This window comes from Gambusia affinis, linkage group LG21, assembly GCF_019740435.1.
Source record: "Gambusia affinis linkage group LG21, SWU_Gaff_1.0, whole genome shotgun sequence".
Taxonomy (NCBI): Eukaryota; Metazoa; Chordata; class Actinopteri; order Cyprinodontiformes; family Poeciliidae; genus Gambusia; species Gambusia affinis.
The window spans coordinates 13,211,429-13,226,474 of record NC_057888.1 but is presented as its reverse complement, the minus strand read 5'-3'; the positions used below and the strand labels follow the sequence as shown (position 1 = coordinate 13,226,474).

At 40.1% G+C, this 15,046-nt stretch overlaps 1 protein-coding gene across 2 annotated transcripts in view; it reads right to left on the bottom strand.

The window, feature by feature from the left end:
• pola1 (polymerase (DNA directed), alpha 1) overlaps positions 1–15,046 on the bottom strand; it is a 54,984-nt gene that overhangs the window by 23,027 nt on the left and 16,911 nt on the right. For both annotated transcript variants that reach the window (XM_044103910.1, XM_044103911.1), the window contains exons 27-34: positions 9,936–9,968; positions 9,522–9,614; positions 9,217–9,422; positions 8,958–9,090; positions 8,749–8,880; positions 8,482–8,656; positions 7,613–7,794; positions 4,649–4,780 (exon numbers count right to left, since the gene is read on the bottom strand). In XM_044103910.1, the coding sequence (XP_043959845.1) occupies positions 4,649–4,780; positions 7,613–7,794; positions 8,482–8,656; positions 8,749–8,880; positions 8,958–9,090; positions 9,217–9,422; positions 9,522–9,614; positions 9,936–9,968 (1,086 nt within the window). The remainder of the gene's footprint in view (positions 1–4,648; positions 4,781–7,612; positions 7,795–8,481; positions 8,657–8,748; positions 8,881–8,957; positions 9,091–9,216; positions 9,423–9,521; positions 9,615–9,935; positions 9,969–15,046) is intronic.

Below are 15,046 nucleotides of genomic sequence, written 5' to 3'. Positions count from 1 at the left end.
CCCGCAACACTTCACTAAAAAGCTGTTTAAAGCCGACACATATCACTCGGTTCACTAAAACTTATTTGGCAGAATCTGCAACAAATTGATTGAAATGTATGTAATTTAGTATTTTTGTATTCATGACTGCTAATAGATTTATGGCATTTATATCAACATAAACTTGTTTTGAATCAATCAACTTACTCTTTATCTCACACTTTGGTCTTGAAATGTGATTATGTTTCTCAAACTGTGGCTCAATAGACTTGTTTCTTCCACCTACTATTTGGCAGACTTCTGCTGATCCTTTAGAGTGACTTTGTGACCTTTCAGTCTTGTGTTCTCTTCATTTTAGAAAAAAAATAAATAAATCAGTTTTTGCTCCATTATCTCCAGATAGTAATGAATAGATTTGCTGCAAATATGCATTTAAATATTCTTTAACATAGCAGTATATGTAATGCCTATTTACTGTGACTGGCGATAATCAAATAGAATTTAAAAAGAAATAAATTTGATTTTGACCATTTTTTTAGCTTTTGTTGATAATCTTATGCCCTTGTAATTCTACTCAATTCAATTTCATCTTCCTGAGTTAAGTTGATGTGTGTTAGGTTGGACCTCTCTGCTTAGGCTTTGTAAGTAACTGGAGAATTATGTTGTATTAAAAAAGCTTTTGAGATTGAAACTTCTACCTATTATCTCCGTTTTTGATTATTTTTTCCAAATATGCAACAAAAAAAACAACAACTAGTGGGTAGATAAAACAGTTTTTGGTCAGAGTTCCTCCAAAAACTCCCTAACAAAAGAGAAAATGGTTTTAAAGTTGTAAGAAATATATACTCTTCCATCAATAAAATCGGACTACTTAAGAAGCTGTTCTCCATTCCTAAAGGGAAATATTCCCACAAGATCCCAACTTGCCAAAGTACCACACACAGACCAGAAAGACTCCTGTCTGGTTCTTGTGTTTCATCAGTCCACATTTCCAAGGAGATCAGGCCTGAAAACCGGTCCACTTTACAAACACACGCTCTCACACAGACCAGCACAGTGAAAAGAGCTCAAACGGCTCCACTTTGTACCTCCTCCGCTTAATCAAAGCTTCACTATTCAACAATTTGACCTTTTGTTCAAAACAGGATTATCACCTTCTCTGGTCTTCATTCACCCCTTCTCTTTATCCACCCCTCCCTTTCTTCCCTTGCCCCTCAGCCCGTTTCCAGGGGCGACCCGCATGACGAGGGTAATTGCAATAATTTGTTAAATGCCATGGCAACCGTGGTTAGATGGGAGGGGTTTAAAGAAGAAGAAAAAAAAAATAGGGGGATTGGGCGGATCAGGATACAAACAAATCCTTCATTTTGCCAAAGACAGGGGTCCGAGACAACAAAAGGACAGCGTGTGTGTCTGTGTGAGAGGGCTAGTTGTGAACAAGTGTTTGCTCTTTCTCAGGGTGCTGGTTTATTGATAATCATGGAGGTGATGGTGAGGAGGGGGATAAGAGGTAATTTCCCTAATGATTAATGTGTCTCTGGTCTCAATTCAAGATGAACACACACACACCCAGAGGTGCAGAGCTTTCACTCTATCTGGCCAGACAAGCAGCTCTATTTGAACTCTCCCTCAGCCTGAAAGGAATCCTTAATTACACAATATTACCCCTCTTCATTGCCTCGCTGTGTGTGCTGTGTCCACTGCTGTTCAGCCTACAGTGGTGTGTGCATCTAAGAGTGTGTGTGTGTGTGTTGCTGTGTGACATGTAAGTATTCAGTGGTAGCAGCTGTTTCACACATAATAACAAAAGGGGCTGAGGGGGGAGTCGATCCCCTCACATTCACCACACTAATTGATTTCTGTTCAGCACTGTGGGAGAATTATCCCCCAACCCCAACCCTTCCACACATACACACACTTTTGCAGACGGTGCATTCCACACACACTTAAAACCAAGGTGTTGGAAGCTGCCCTGGAGAGCGAGGGATGGCACAGGCATCCAGTTTAATTTACTCTCAGGCTGCAGGCTGGGTACCGTCACTAAACAGTCCTCCTTGCTCCTTCATATCCTATGGTCCTAACAAGGTCTAAAGCTGAATAAAAAAAGAATCACTTTGTGCTGATAAGTGAGCATAAGCGGAACTAATAAACTAGAGTGAGAGAGAAAGTAGGAGATGAGTAGAAGACCATATTTTTTTGCCAGATGCAGATTAGATTCAATTAAAACAGGTTAGTGGATAAGAGTCTCAAAGCGATACATTTTCAGAGCCGTTAGCGCTATGCTGGTTTGTACATTAAGAAAAATAAATACATTGTAGCCTGATTTTAGAGATCCCATAACTCTGATTTTGTTCTCAAAAACTGCAAACTGACGCTAAAGCTTTGCAAGAGATGCAGTGACAAACTTTATGATGATGCACTTATAAATTCTGCCTTTGGCATTTCTCAAAGTTAGGTTATAAATAACCATAAAAAATAACTGAGCTCTGACTATTATTAATCAATTCAGAATTGCCCATATTGGCAACTAAAAACAGATGTAATTAAACATCCCCAATATGTTGTGTATTGGTGCTGGATCAATAAACTGAGTTGAAATGCAAGCTTGACTGTTTTACAATCCCAAAAAAAAAAAAGACAAACAAATGTTCAAACTGTGGTGTGCTTTGTATTTAGACTCCTTAATGAAATATAGTATAATCTATTGCCTTATAGGTGTGGTTTTGTGTATTTTACACACACATAATGCCATTTTATCGCAAAATTAAGCAAGTATGCTACATTCAGTTGTAACAAAAATGCTGTATAAATCAAACATGCCTTAAAAGAAATATGACTTCGCCTTGAAATTGGGCCTCTGTCTCTTTAAGAAGCTCCTGCTCTGTCCGACAGTCCACAATAATGTTTCTCCTTTAAGCAAAGAAAGGTGGAACACACTCTGGCCAGATTAGATCTTGTATGAACTTTTTGGCAAATAGCTAGGTGTGGAGGAATACTACCAGCCTGATCGTAGCAACCCCCCAGAGAAACATGGCAGTGCCAGTTTCATGCTGGAAGGGAGCTTTTGCCTCAGCAGTTTCTCAGCAGCAAAACAACCCTAAACATTCAAACAGAGCTAGAGTGGATGGTTTAGATGAACTCATATTCATGTGTTAGAACGGCCCAGTCAAAGTTCAGGCGTAAAACCAAATGAAAATCTGTGGCAAGATGTTGCTTAGCTACTATCTCAATGCAACATAACTGAGCTTGAGCTGTTCTGCTCTCCAGGTGTGCAAAGCTGGTAGAAAGCTCCCTTAAAAGGCTTGCAGCTGTAAAAGTCAGACTCAGCGGGGGGAATGCATGTATACACCTCTTTATTTTTGTTTCTAATTTTGTTCAATTAAACTGGCAAGTAGATTGATGGTTAATAAATAAAGTCTATAAACATAAAATCCAACCTAAAACACAAGAGTAATAAAACTACATGAGCTTAAAATAAATTAGAAATCACACAAGGTAGAAAAACAAAATACAACAACCACTGCTGCTGATGCCAAATGTGATCAGTCCAACAACTCCTTATAGAGCTTCTCCTCATTTTCCACGCAGAGAGTGCTCTCTGGCTGAAAATGTCAGCCACACTGCCCTGCTGGGGTTTTATCTTTAGCGTAACATCTTTATGATGGCTTCTCTTACTGAATCTGCTGGAGCCCCTGTTATTTTAAGCAGAGCTGGAACATTTCAGAGACAGTTTTCTAGAAGCATTGGCCCTTTCATTACACTATGCAGTCATTTATCTGACTACTGTAATTTGTCAGTTGGCGCTTTGATTTAATTTACTTAAGAACATGTGTTGCTTGTTATGTGTGCAACACCCGTCGGGTAGAAAAATAGAGGAAGAGAGAAATTGGCCGGTGACTGAAATCAAACAATTTAGAGCTTGATCGGTGACTAGCTAGTAAGAAAATGAAAAATCCAATCGTTTTCCGATGAGTGAAAGCACCATATGTAAATGCTCTGACAAAGAAATTACTGAGTAAATAAGAGTTAAACTTAGCTCTGTATCAATTAGGTAGCAGAGTCGGAAAAGGCGATTTAAAAAGGAAATTATTTTTTAAGACAGGTTTGCTTTTCATTTCAGGTTGAGTTAAGTTCTGCCATGTTTTTTTTTAGCTTTGTGCCTCATAAAACATGTCCCATGTAGAAATCCTTTGGAAGTCACAGTTACGATGAGGAACTGCCATCAAAAATACATCTGTAGACCCTCATTTTAGTAATGCTGGTTGTGCTAATCGCTAATCTGAGCTGCTAAAGAAAAATTAATGCAGTGCACAATCATTTGATCAATTTTAAAATATTATTAAGATGTTGCCTTGGCTCATACTGTAAATTATCTATTGTAATACAGATCAGAAGAGCTAAAACAATATTTTGAATGCTACTTTTATCTTCCCTTGAAGGAAATCTAAATCATTGAAAATCAAACTAAATCAGAGTAAATTAGGAGAGTAGGACATCTGACTTATGGAAAACAAAACAACAACAAAAAAAGATTTTTTTTTTTTTTTTTGTCCGAACCAAGAGCAAATAACACAACTGTTGATTAACATTTTTTCACTTCTGCACACAAGAAAAGTGTCTGAATTAGCCATTCGTTAGAATTGCTTCAATATCTGTCAAATATACTTACAGAGTAGTATTTTTTGATGTGGCGCCGGATATCGAGTTGCAGCTTGTTGCTGATGTGGACAACGTTGTCGATGGGACTGTTCGTACAAGGGAGGTGACAGCAGCGCATCAAACTGGGCTCAGCCCTATCACCCTGGAAAAGGAAACATGTCAAATCCCAGTATATTTAAAAAAAAAATTTATATAACTTTTTTTGTAATAGTTTACAAATTGGTTGGGGAATTATAACCCAAAACATATTACAAGTGATCTTAAAAACACTTTAAAAAGAAGCAGAAAGGAATAAGATGATTAAAAATCCAAATATGTCATGCATTTTTTTTTAAACAAAGTTTGATTTTAAATGAAACAATTACTTGCATAAGTAGAGCATGCAACACTCATCACAGCTCAATTTTTACTGCAGTAATCAGAAAAAAAAAAGAGTTATGTATTGCAACATGGAAACTTGTCCATTAACTTTAAACCACAACCAAAGAGCAAGTCAAACACTGGCAATATAAAAGCTGAAAGTGCCCCCCACCCATGCACAGTGAATTTTAGCATTATTGTCCCATGAAGGAAAGAGGTCAGTGTGACCCCCTGAACTGTCCACTTGACAGGACGGCTTATAGTTAATGCAATGAAGAAAGGAAGTCCTGCTGCATAACAATTACGCTAAATGCAATGACTTTAAACACTTGGCCCTTACAACCTGAACTCCATTTACCTGTCGCATTGACAAAAGTAAAAAAAGAAAAAGGTTTCTGCAGAGAAGTCAATGACTGAAAACTAAGCAAGTGACACCCCCCCAGCCAGCCATGAAGAGTGATTTTTTGCTTGCTTGCATCACTTCTTTTTAGAGAGAAAAATAGGATAATATTTCACAGTCTGCCTCAAACTTCTGGGCTTTTCTAATAAGAGCCACACTTTCATCCTTCCCCTCTGTTCCACATTACTCCCCACTTTTCCAGGATTAAATTCCGGGTTAAATTTCCTAAAATGTCACTTAAAATAACAGCCAACTATATTAAACGTTTAAACCAATTGGCAAGCAACCACCTCAAAAGAACTGGTATCCAAGCTCTGTATCTGAGTTCAAAGCAAATAAAAGGCCAGTTCTCTTATTTAAAAGATAGTTTTCTTCTTCTGCAAATACACGCAACAACTAGTTTTTAATCAACTGTCAGGATCAGGACTTGATATCAGATATGTTATTCTAAATGAGTTGGATCAAGGTAAAACAAATCCTGACTGATGCGCACATCTAAAAAGAAATAAACTTTTCAAGAGCAATATCGCTTCATATTATGCTGAATCACAGCAATCCTTGCAGTATCAGTGCATGCAATGTCGCAACTGCAATATCTGGATGCAAAATTTGATAGAGTGCAATACATCAAGTCACATCCATTCATGTCTTTAACATATTTGGCCTAAATTCCTTTAATGCTGAACCAGATATATTTCTGGAGCTAGAGCTCGTGGAGAGTGGTGGGGGCAAAGTCCTATTCAGAATTGATAAATCATTATCAATATCCTTGATGCAATAGTATCAAAATTAACTATTTCCCTGAAATCAAGCAGCCCTACTGTAAAGAAACCCTTCTTCTCTTTACTTTCCTCTTTTTCTTTTTTTTCCAGTCTAGTTTAGATGAAAGCAGACTCCCTTCTTCCCACTCCACAATCTCCTTCCTCTTTTGCTTTTAATCTCTCTTGTTTCATTCCAGACTTCATTTTGATATGCGACCCCCTTTTACTCCCAACCAAACAAGTTGGGTCTAATAAAAATTACACACTCTTAACTTGTAAAGATTAATTATCAAGAAGCAGGTAAATAAACTAGAAACGGTGCTCAGCAAACACAGCCAGATGTCATCTTTACATTCTGCAGCTAAAAAAAGACTTTGGTCTGTTATCACGGTTTGATAATATGCAGCTTTGCATTTTAACTGCCCACACAGGACACCAAGAGCTCTTTTCATCCTTCCTCTCTCTAGCTATCCCGATCAAACAAGCTTCCTCCCCTCTCTGTCCTCCATCGCCCATCGCCGCCGCCTCCTACCATCTCTGGCTCTGTGTCAGTGCTGGAGTCAAGGCCCATCCGTCCTCCCCTCTCACAAAGCTGTTAAACCGTGTTCCCCACCTTAATTAACTCGCAGCCTTATCAGCTTGCAGTGTGTCTGCGTGCATACCAGCCCTCAAACACGTGGTGGATACGGTTAAGATAAACACTGAGTGAACAGTTATTTTGAATTTTTGAAATGATTCAGACTGATTATATCCAGGTCATTCTGGTATTAGCAGAAGATTTATGACGCTCAAACAGAAATATGCTTTTCGTTGAAACACAGACGTTTGTCCAATGGCGTAAAGATCTCCTCCTTTTATGGCGAGTGCATGCTTGTGTGTGAGATACTCCTCTTTTAATTTAATGCACCTTTTTTCCTCCTGCCGAGGACAGAGGCTCGTCTGTTTTATTAGAGCCTTCCAGACAAGAAAAAGCTGTGCCCTGCTCCTCATTAGAAGCTGATAACACACCAACTCAGGACCTTGGCCTGACAAATGGTAGGAGATGAGTGTGTACATGTGTACAAGTGTGTGTCCAGAGAGCGGCGGGGTTAGGCTTTTCAAGTTGCAGAGTCCAAGCTATGCCAATGAAAACAAGTCCGCTTCGGAGCCAGGCAGCTGTCTAAAAATACAGCCGGAGACACAATATGGAGGACGGCGAAATCATGAATCCCTCACAGGAAGCGTTACTAACAGGCTCCCACACTGACGCTCCTTACTTGTGTCAATGACATCTTTTTTGGTCAAGGCTTTGTGTGTCCTGCTTATGTTAAATCGTAACCCTTCTGTTTCATAATAAAGATATTAACTGATATCGGATTACTACCTGGACCACATAAGTGGCATTAGAGAATAACCCTTTACTTCGTAGCAGCATCATGGTGGAATCAGCGTTCGGATTGGCTCAGTCACTCACCGCTCCTTCGAAGACGCTGTCGTAGATGTTGTCGGTGCCACACTGGGGGCAGGTGAAGGTGAACCTCTCGCAGTCTTTGTATCGCTCCTCGTCGTTCAGCTGCGCCGCCGCTCCCAGCGTGCCGTCGGCCTCCTCCTCCCTCTGATGCTGCTGCTGGGATCTGAACTGACCTGGGTCCAGACCTGGGACACACATCGCCTTTCAATCAGCGCCTTTTCACAAGCGAGATCTACTCAAGTCCAATCAATATGTGAAAAAAGACCTTTATCTCACCAAGACAGAAATATCCTAATTGAATGCAAGACCATTTATTTATATTTTCAGATAAATACTCAATTAGAGAAGACTTATTTTAAGTCAGTGAGTTCATGATTCTGTAGAAAAAGCCCTAGAAAAGGACTATGGGTGAATGATAAAAATTTTATTAACTTAGAATTTTATCACCATATTTTATGGTACTATCTTGAAGATGAAAATAATGACAAAAAGCATATATTACTTATTTTTTTAGGTAGCTGTATGGCTGTGAATGCATAGCACAGAATGCATACCACAACAAGCACAGATACTGATCTTGAAAAACATTCCAATTTGAAATATGTTTCCTCAGGACGCCAGAAGTGCCATTTATATCATTAAACTGCACACAGTAACTGCATTTAATCACATTATTGAATGTATTTAAGCTCTAGTGGAACAAGCAGTGGAGGAAACTGTAAATATATGGTACATGTTTATATTTGGGATAGTAGGACATAGAAAGCGTTTTCTTTGCATGCCTCCCAAACAACTGGTTGCTAACTACACAAAGTTTCAATGTAGGCAATATAAAAGCTTCCTGAACATATCAAATTGTGTAATGACCTTACCCAACCATGAGGCTATGAGCACTGCATCAATCCCGTCAATGGGGTCGCAGATGCGAGAAACTACAGGGTGGACCTGCTGGGCCAGGTAATACTGTGTGTCCACGCTGAGGCCCTCCTGCTTCTGAAGCTGCTCCAGAGCGTAGGCCCTCTGACTGGCCGCCAGCGTGGAGCCATCCTGGAACAAAAGGTAATACACCAATGCATTTCAGGTGGAAAGAAATAGTGAAAAGTATCTAATGAAGATGTTTAGATCTCATATTTAAGCACCTTGCAAATGAGGTATGAGATTGTATCTCCGGCTTTGACACCCCGACCTCCCTGTGAGTTTATCCACAGAGCAACATGCACATGAGGGAGACTCTTCTTATCTGGGTAGTCCTGAGGGTCCTTGGTCAGTGCCTGAAAAAGGAGAAGCAAATCAGAAACGGAACACGAGAGAACATCGCGATTCCATCCAAAGTGAGCTGCATCTTTACCTTGTGGATCTCATACTGGTTGAGTGGTATGTTTCCGTTCGCCACCTTCTCTCCAACCTCCACCAGATGCTTCTGGATGTTCTCCACAATGACATCCCGACTCTGGTCCGACAAGATCTGACCAATCACGTAGCTGGGGAAGAAGAAGATGAGTCGCGTTTTCCAAAATCATGAATAAAAACATTCCTTCTGAATTTGTGAATGCTAGTTTGTGTTTGAATAAAACAGACACTGGGAACACTGGTTTTGTCAAACATACTTCCCACACTCTTTGGCCAGGTCACACCAATCTCTGCGGACAATGTCCAAGCCTTTGAGCTCCTGCTTCACACTGTATCGTCCCTCGCCGTGTTGTTCCACCACCAGGGCGGCATATTTCTTCTTCTTCAGCAGCAAAAGAGACTTGAAAACACCATCGATGTCTATCTCCAGGAGTTTGTAGAGCTTGTTGACCTCTGCCTTTATCTAAAAATAAGTCAGAATCACAGCAATAACATTAAACACATAAAAACAGCTGAAAACCAGAGAGCTTTTCTAAACTAATGAGTGTAAATAATCGCAGACCTTATGTCCAAGTTTGAAGACTTCCTCCAGTGATTTGCTGTTCGTGTTGATCATGATTGAGTCTGTGTCTCCATAAATGACTTCCAGGTTCATCTGAGCCACAAAATCAACAAATAAAAACAATGACTATACAATAAACCATCAGAACTCATACTCAACATGGGCATTTTGACTTTTTTCTGCAATATGTGCTTGATATGAATAACTGATGTGAATAATTGGAGTGATTTTACTCACAAAACACACGTAACTAAGAAAAAAAAAACTAATCCAACTGTAAAGACACAGGGGTGGTGGACAGAGCCAAAGAAATGACAATCCCAACAGTAAGGACAAGCAAAAAAGGACAGCAGCAACAAAGAAATGAAATTAAACAAACTTCTAGTTCAAGGGAAGAATATGTTTACAACTTACCCTCTGAACCATGTCTTTAGTGTGCATCAGAATCTAAGGGAAAGAAAAGACAACAGCATGAATAACAACCAAACTCACACAACTATACAGCTCATACACAAGCTCAGTAAACAAACAAATCACTCAGAGACAAACAATGATTAAATATTAAGCTTCTATGTTATTGGCTGAGTGTGTGTGAGCCTGTGCACTTGCATTCATGTGGACACAGGGAGCAGAGCAGGTGACTTGCTTTTAAATGGGGGATAATTGGCTAAGAGGGCAATTACGAGAGAGTGCTGTGACAGGCATCTTTTCAACCCACACACACATGCACACACCTTGAAGACTTGTAATGGCCTTTATAACCAGCAGGGCGAGTGTCAGAAATAAGAGAATTCTGTTAACGCAGGTCGTCCAATGTGTGTACGAGAGTGAGGAAGGCTCTGAGCTGCAGAGCGATCCTAACAGGTGGGGGCTCCAAGGAAGGAAGGGGAGAGAGGTTGTTGGGTCGATAATCTGGGGGGGGGTCAAAGCGACGGAACGCAGTGTGACCTGTCACCAGCAATCTGCTCCTCAATCAACCGCGGCCGCATATATACAACACTTCGACTCACACTATGATCCGTGTGGGGACAAGGACGTGGCTATTTCAGAGTGTGAGGAAGGGGCGGGGCCGGGCTTCCACTCCCTGAAATCAGAGTGGGATGTAAGCATGCTTTATGGGCTGCTACATACCACCAAACAGTGAGGGGAGTTTGAGTCATTCACAGAACAGCCTCCTACATTAGGGGCTGCAGTCAAGGTCAAGGTCTCACCAAAAACACACACACACACATCCAAATGTTGGTCTAAGCACAGCACAGACTTCTACCAGTATATTTGATCAAAATTACCCAACATTTTATTTCAGTAACTTTAAAAATCTACCAGTCCAGGTCGAGTCTGCAAGTGCCAATAAAAGAGAAATCGAAAGCCAAATTTGTGCCACATTTATTTATTTATAGGTTCAAAAATGTGAATCTCTGGCCAAGAGGAACACAGTCCTCACTAACCAAAATGCAGCACATCAAATCACGACGATTTATATTACGACGTGCAAAAATTCTCGGAAAAGCTGTCCAAGTGACCTAATTTAACGCCACACATAACGCACACTAATGAGAAGGGGTTATGTGACACTCCTTGCTGAGGTTCTACTGGCTCGAGAACATTTGACGGTGTTGTCTCTCAGCAATCAAACGTCAAGCAGGGAGCGGTTTAAATTGCATATAAAAGACACCGGAACGCCCGGACAAGGGTTCAAACTTGAGAGCACGATGTTTGGAGATTCTGCCCGTTTCTGAGTCGGAGCATGGCTGCACACAGGGTGGACATTTTTTTTTGGGAGTGAAACAGCAGAGGAGAGTTGGACAGTACATCGAATCACAGTGTCAGTAAATGTCGTATCGTACTTGATTAGCACTTCTCTCATGCAGTTATTGGTAGGCTAATATATTTCAAGTGCAAAGCATTCACACTCTGCGTCCCAATAATATACTTGGCCAACAAGAGGGACCCTTACTGCTTTTAATTCCTAAACCTGATATAGGTTTGTGTCTGAGTCACTAAAGCACCATGGGAATTGATGATGATAAAACTGAGACAGACGAGTCAGGAAATTACAAATTAATCAACAGAAATATCAAAAAATGCATGTTTTCCTCATTTTGCGCAGCCCTACCGCTGAGTTTTGAAGGTTAGTAGAACAAAATTTGCACCAGCTGAATTTTACCCAGGGTTAATCAAAGGTATTTTAAAGGATCGAGGGAGTTTACAAACTCCTATTAGACATGACACCAAGTTAAAACATTTCAGTTTGTTATTTACTGCAGTTGCACAGGGTACAGATTATACTGAGGGTAGAAAAAGTTTCAACATGATTCATCACGGCCTCATTTTTCTGAAACCTGGCAGGTTTTTATACCGACTGGGAATCATAAATATGCTGTTCTTCTACAAATATGGGAATGCTACAAATAAGGACACAGAAATAATAAATTAGTCATTTTAAATCAGTATGACTATCTCATTTTAAGTAAAAGCTCAACAATTTGGTAATAAAAAGTAGCACGGCTGACTACTTGGAACACTTCCCAAAACCATATTACAATCCTGGCTGTTTCCAGGTTGACAGTAATACAATTTGGTCCAAACAAAAAATTGCAGCCTTGCATAAATTTAACAGGAACCATTGCAACAGTTGTCAGACAATATTGTAATTGAAACAATGTTGAGAAAACCGGCAATCAAAATATTAAGTAATTACAAATAAAACAATGGAAGCCACGCCCACTTGTTTTAACACAGAAAAAGGCTTTAACTACGTGATAATAAAGCGAGGTCAAAGTAGAAGATATAATTATACTATTGAATAATCTGTTTCAAATTTAGTCTTTCAGGTTTTACTTGAGGAAAGGATGAGCAAGGAGCCCTGAGTTGAACACATGCGGAGGAGCGAGACTGAGCAACAGCAAAGTGAGGCGACGTGGGAAGGCGAGCGTGGCGAGAATGCGTCGATGTAATTGATGAGCGGACTCTTTTTGGTTGCTTTTCCATACGCTGTCAGTTCCAGCAGGACGAACGGCTTTAAGGAATGAACTGTGTGAAAGACAAGTCGTTTGACCATGACTCTGGCATGTGTGCGACTGATGGTGCATGAGCGCTCATCTTTAAACACATGCCGACACACGCATACTATACGAAACCAATGCAAACACATTTCCCCCGGGGTGGGAGGGCTGGGAGAATTCCTGAGTGTACGTCTTCGAGCCGATGAGTACCCTCGTCACCACCGGACGTTCCCACCATACTGGGCCCCAACAACTGAAAAAGCATTAAAGAGGGCTCTCCTTTTACTTGATGTTAACCAGATATCTAATGTTCAAGGAGGTGACTAGATTTAGAAACCTGAACCAAAATATGAATTCCTGTTATAACTGTTGCAGACATATCCAACACTGTTCCGCTTAATTAATGTCAAACAATCTACATGGACCTATAGGGCTAAAACGATATACTTTCAGTGATGTTGTTTATGTTTCACTGCTAAATCCCATAATATATTTTTAATGTTTAAAATTTAAAAGTTCACTTTCAGTTAATTTAGTGACAGATGTTTTTTTATGGAAGTTACACTGAAAGAAAGAGACAGAAAGGAAGAAAAAGAAATGGAAAGAAAAAGAAAGAGGAAAATGAGAAAGAAAGGAAGAAAGGCAGATACTGCAGGTGAATAGATATACAGAGGAATAGTAGGATAAGGATTCTCCTCAGATTTGTTTGCGCTTTTTTGCTCACATTTTCATTTTCCATTCTTCTCCAAAATTGAAACTTTTTCCCCCCCCAGAGTAAATAGTTAACAGAAAATGTTCAACATCTCATAAAGCCTTCACGTCATGTGAGCCGTACATCGCTGGGTTTTCTAAGCTGAGAGTTCAGCCTCTCAGCTTGTTGGTGTTAATAAACGGTAATTAGACAGGACAGTAATTGTGCGGCTCACTGAACGATCCAGGCTTGTGAACCGTTTTTTCCCCCCAGTTGTAGTCACTGTTCCTGCTTATTCTGATCGTGAAGACAACGGAAAGGGAAGACATTTTTATTCAATGTAAGCATAATGCCTTTATTACTTATGCTATACGTCAAGCAAGTTCGACATTTCACAAACATGGTTGCCTTAATTATCTTTAATGCAACATGGATTATCCAATTACATCAAATGTTCACTTGATCTCCAACAAGTAACATATACAAATGTAAAAAACAAACTGCTAAATTACAACAAGAGACAGTTTCATTGCAGACCTAATAAAGTTAAAAAACTTGCATAACATAAAAAACATGGCAACCACAAGCTGGTTTTTTTCTTTCCCTTTCAGAAGCACTAAGTTTGGATCCGACATTTCAAACGTGAGTGCTGTGAAGTGTTCTTTTATTACTGCTATATTTCAGCGTACAAGTGACATTTTTTCCTTTGTGCAGCCCATTTTTAAAACATAATGCACCCAACAAATCTACCTTGAGACTGGAGGGATGCAGGCGTCAAGGCACCAGAAGACATAGTTTGGTTAAGTGGTGCAACAGCAGACTGTGACACTCAGAGGTGCCGCAGAAATGACCGGGAGACGCATCTACTGGAGTAGAGTTCAATTCTGTCCAGCTGACAAAAAAAACAAACAAACTCCAAATCAAGATTTTTTTAGATGCAATGGATTTAAAGGCTTGATGTGTTAACAAAAGCCCCTTAAAAAAATGCCTTCCATATTTCTAACACCTGTCCGAATATTTCTCTCTAAGTGCTGCACTTTCCCACAGTCTACCTTGACTTTTCACAGCCAGCCATTCCAGTTTCATTTAGTGCTTTTACAATAATTTTTGTGTGTGTGCATGTGCACCTGGGTGCCTACTCATGAGCTATATCCATTAGCTGCAAGTTATTACACCCTGCCGTGCTAATTGACGAGTGCTTCAGCCATGTTGTGATAGCTGCCTTTTTCCTCAGTCTCTCCTGAAACTCAGATTTCCGACAGACTTATCTTCAAGATTTGTCTCTCATCATATTATTCGTTTGAATTCTCTTCATGCTTATCTGTATTAATACGCTATTTGGTTTTCCCTGCAGTAATGTGACTGGAAAAGTGGCCCTAGCTGGCCTGAGTAAAGCAGATGAAACCGAAGCAGACAACTGAGCATGCTAGTCGAAAGAAAGAAAAAAAGGAAGGAGATCTGCAGGTATTTATATACACCATACACCTTTCTGCTAATCAGCAGATCACAAGCGGCTTTTTGAACTTCAGCGGGGCAGAGGGCCCTTGTAAAAAGAGCCTTAACTACTGACGACTGTTTTGAAAAGCACTCAGCTGAAAAGCATTTTGGGATGACAGTCGGCCGACTGAAATAGCACCTGTGGGGGGAACACGGCACTGTCAGAGCCGGGTGGAGGGTGGTTTGGCAACACACACAAAGCCGGAGTATGCGCGGACGAGGCCATGGTTTTAAACACTCATTCACCAACACAAGCTCACTTACAAAAGTGGAAGGAGGATTTGTAGGATTTTAAGGTGCATTTTTTTTTTCTTTCTCTGTTTGAAGGTAAA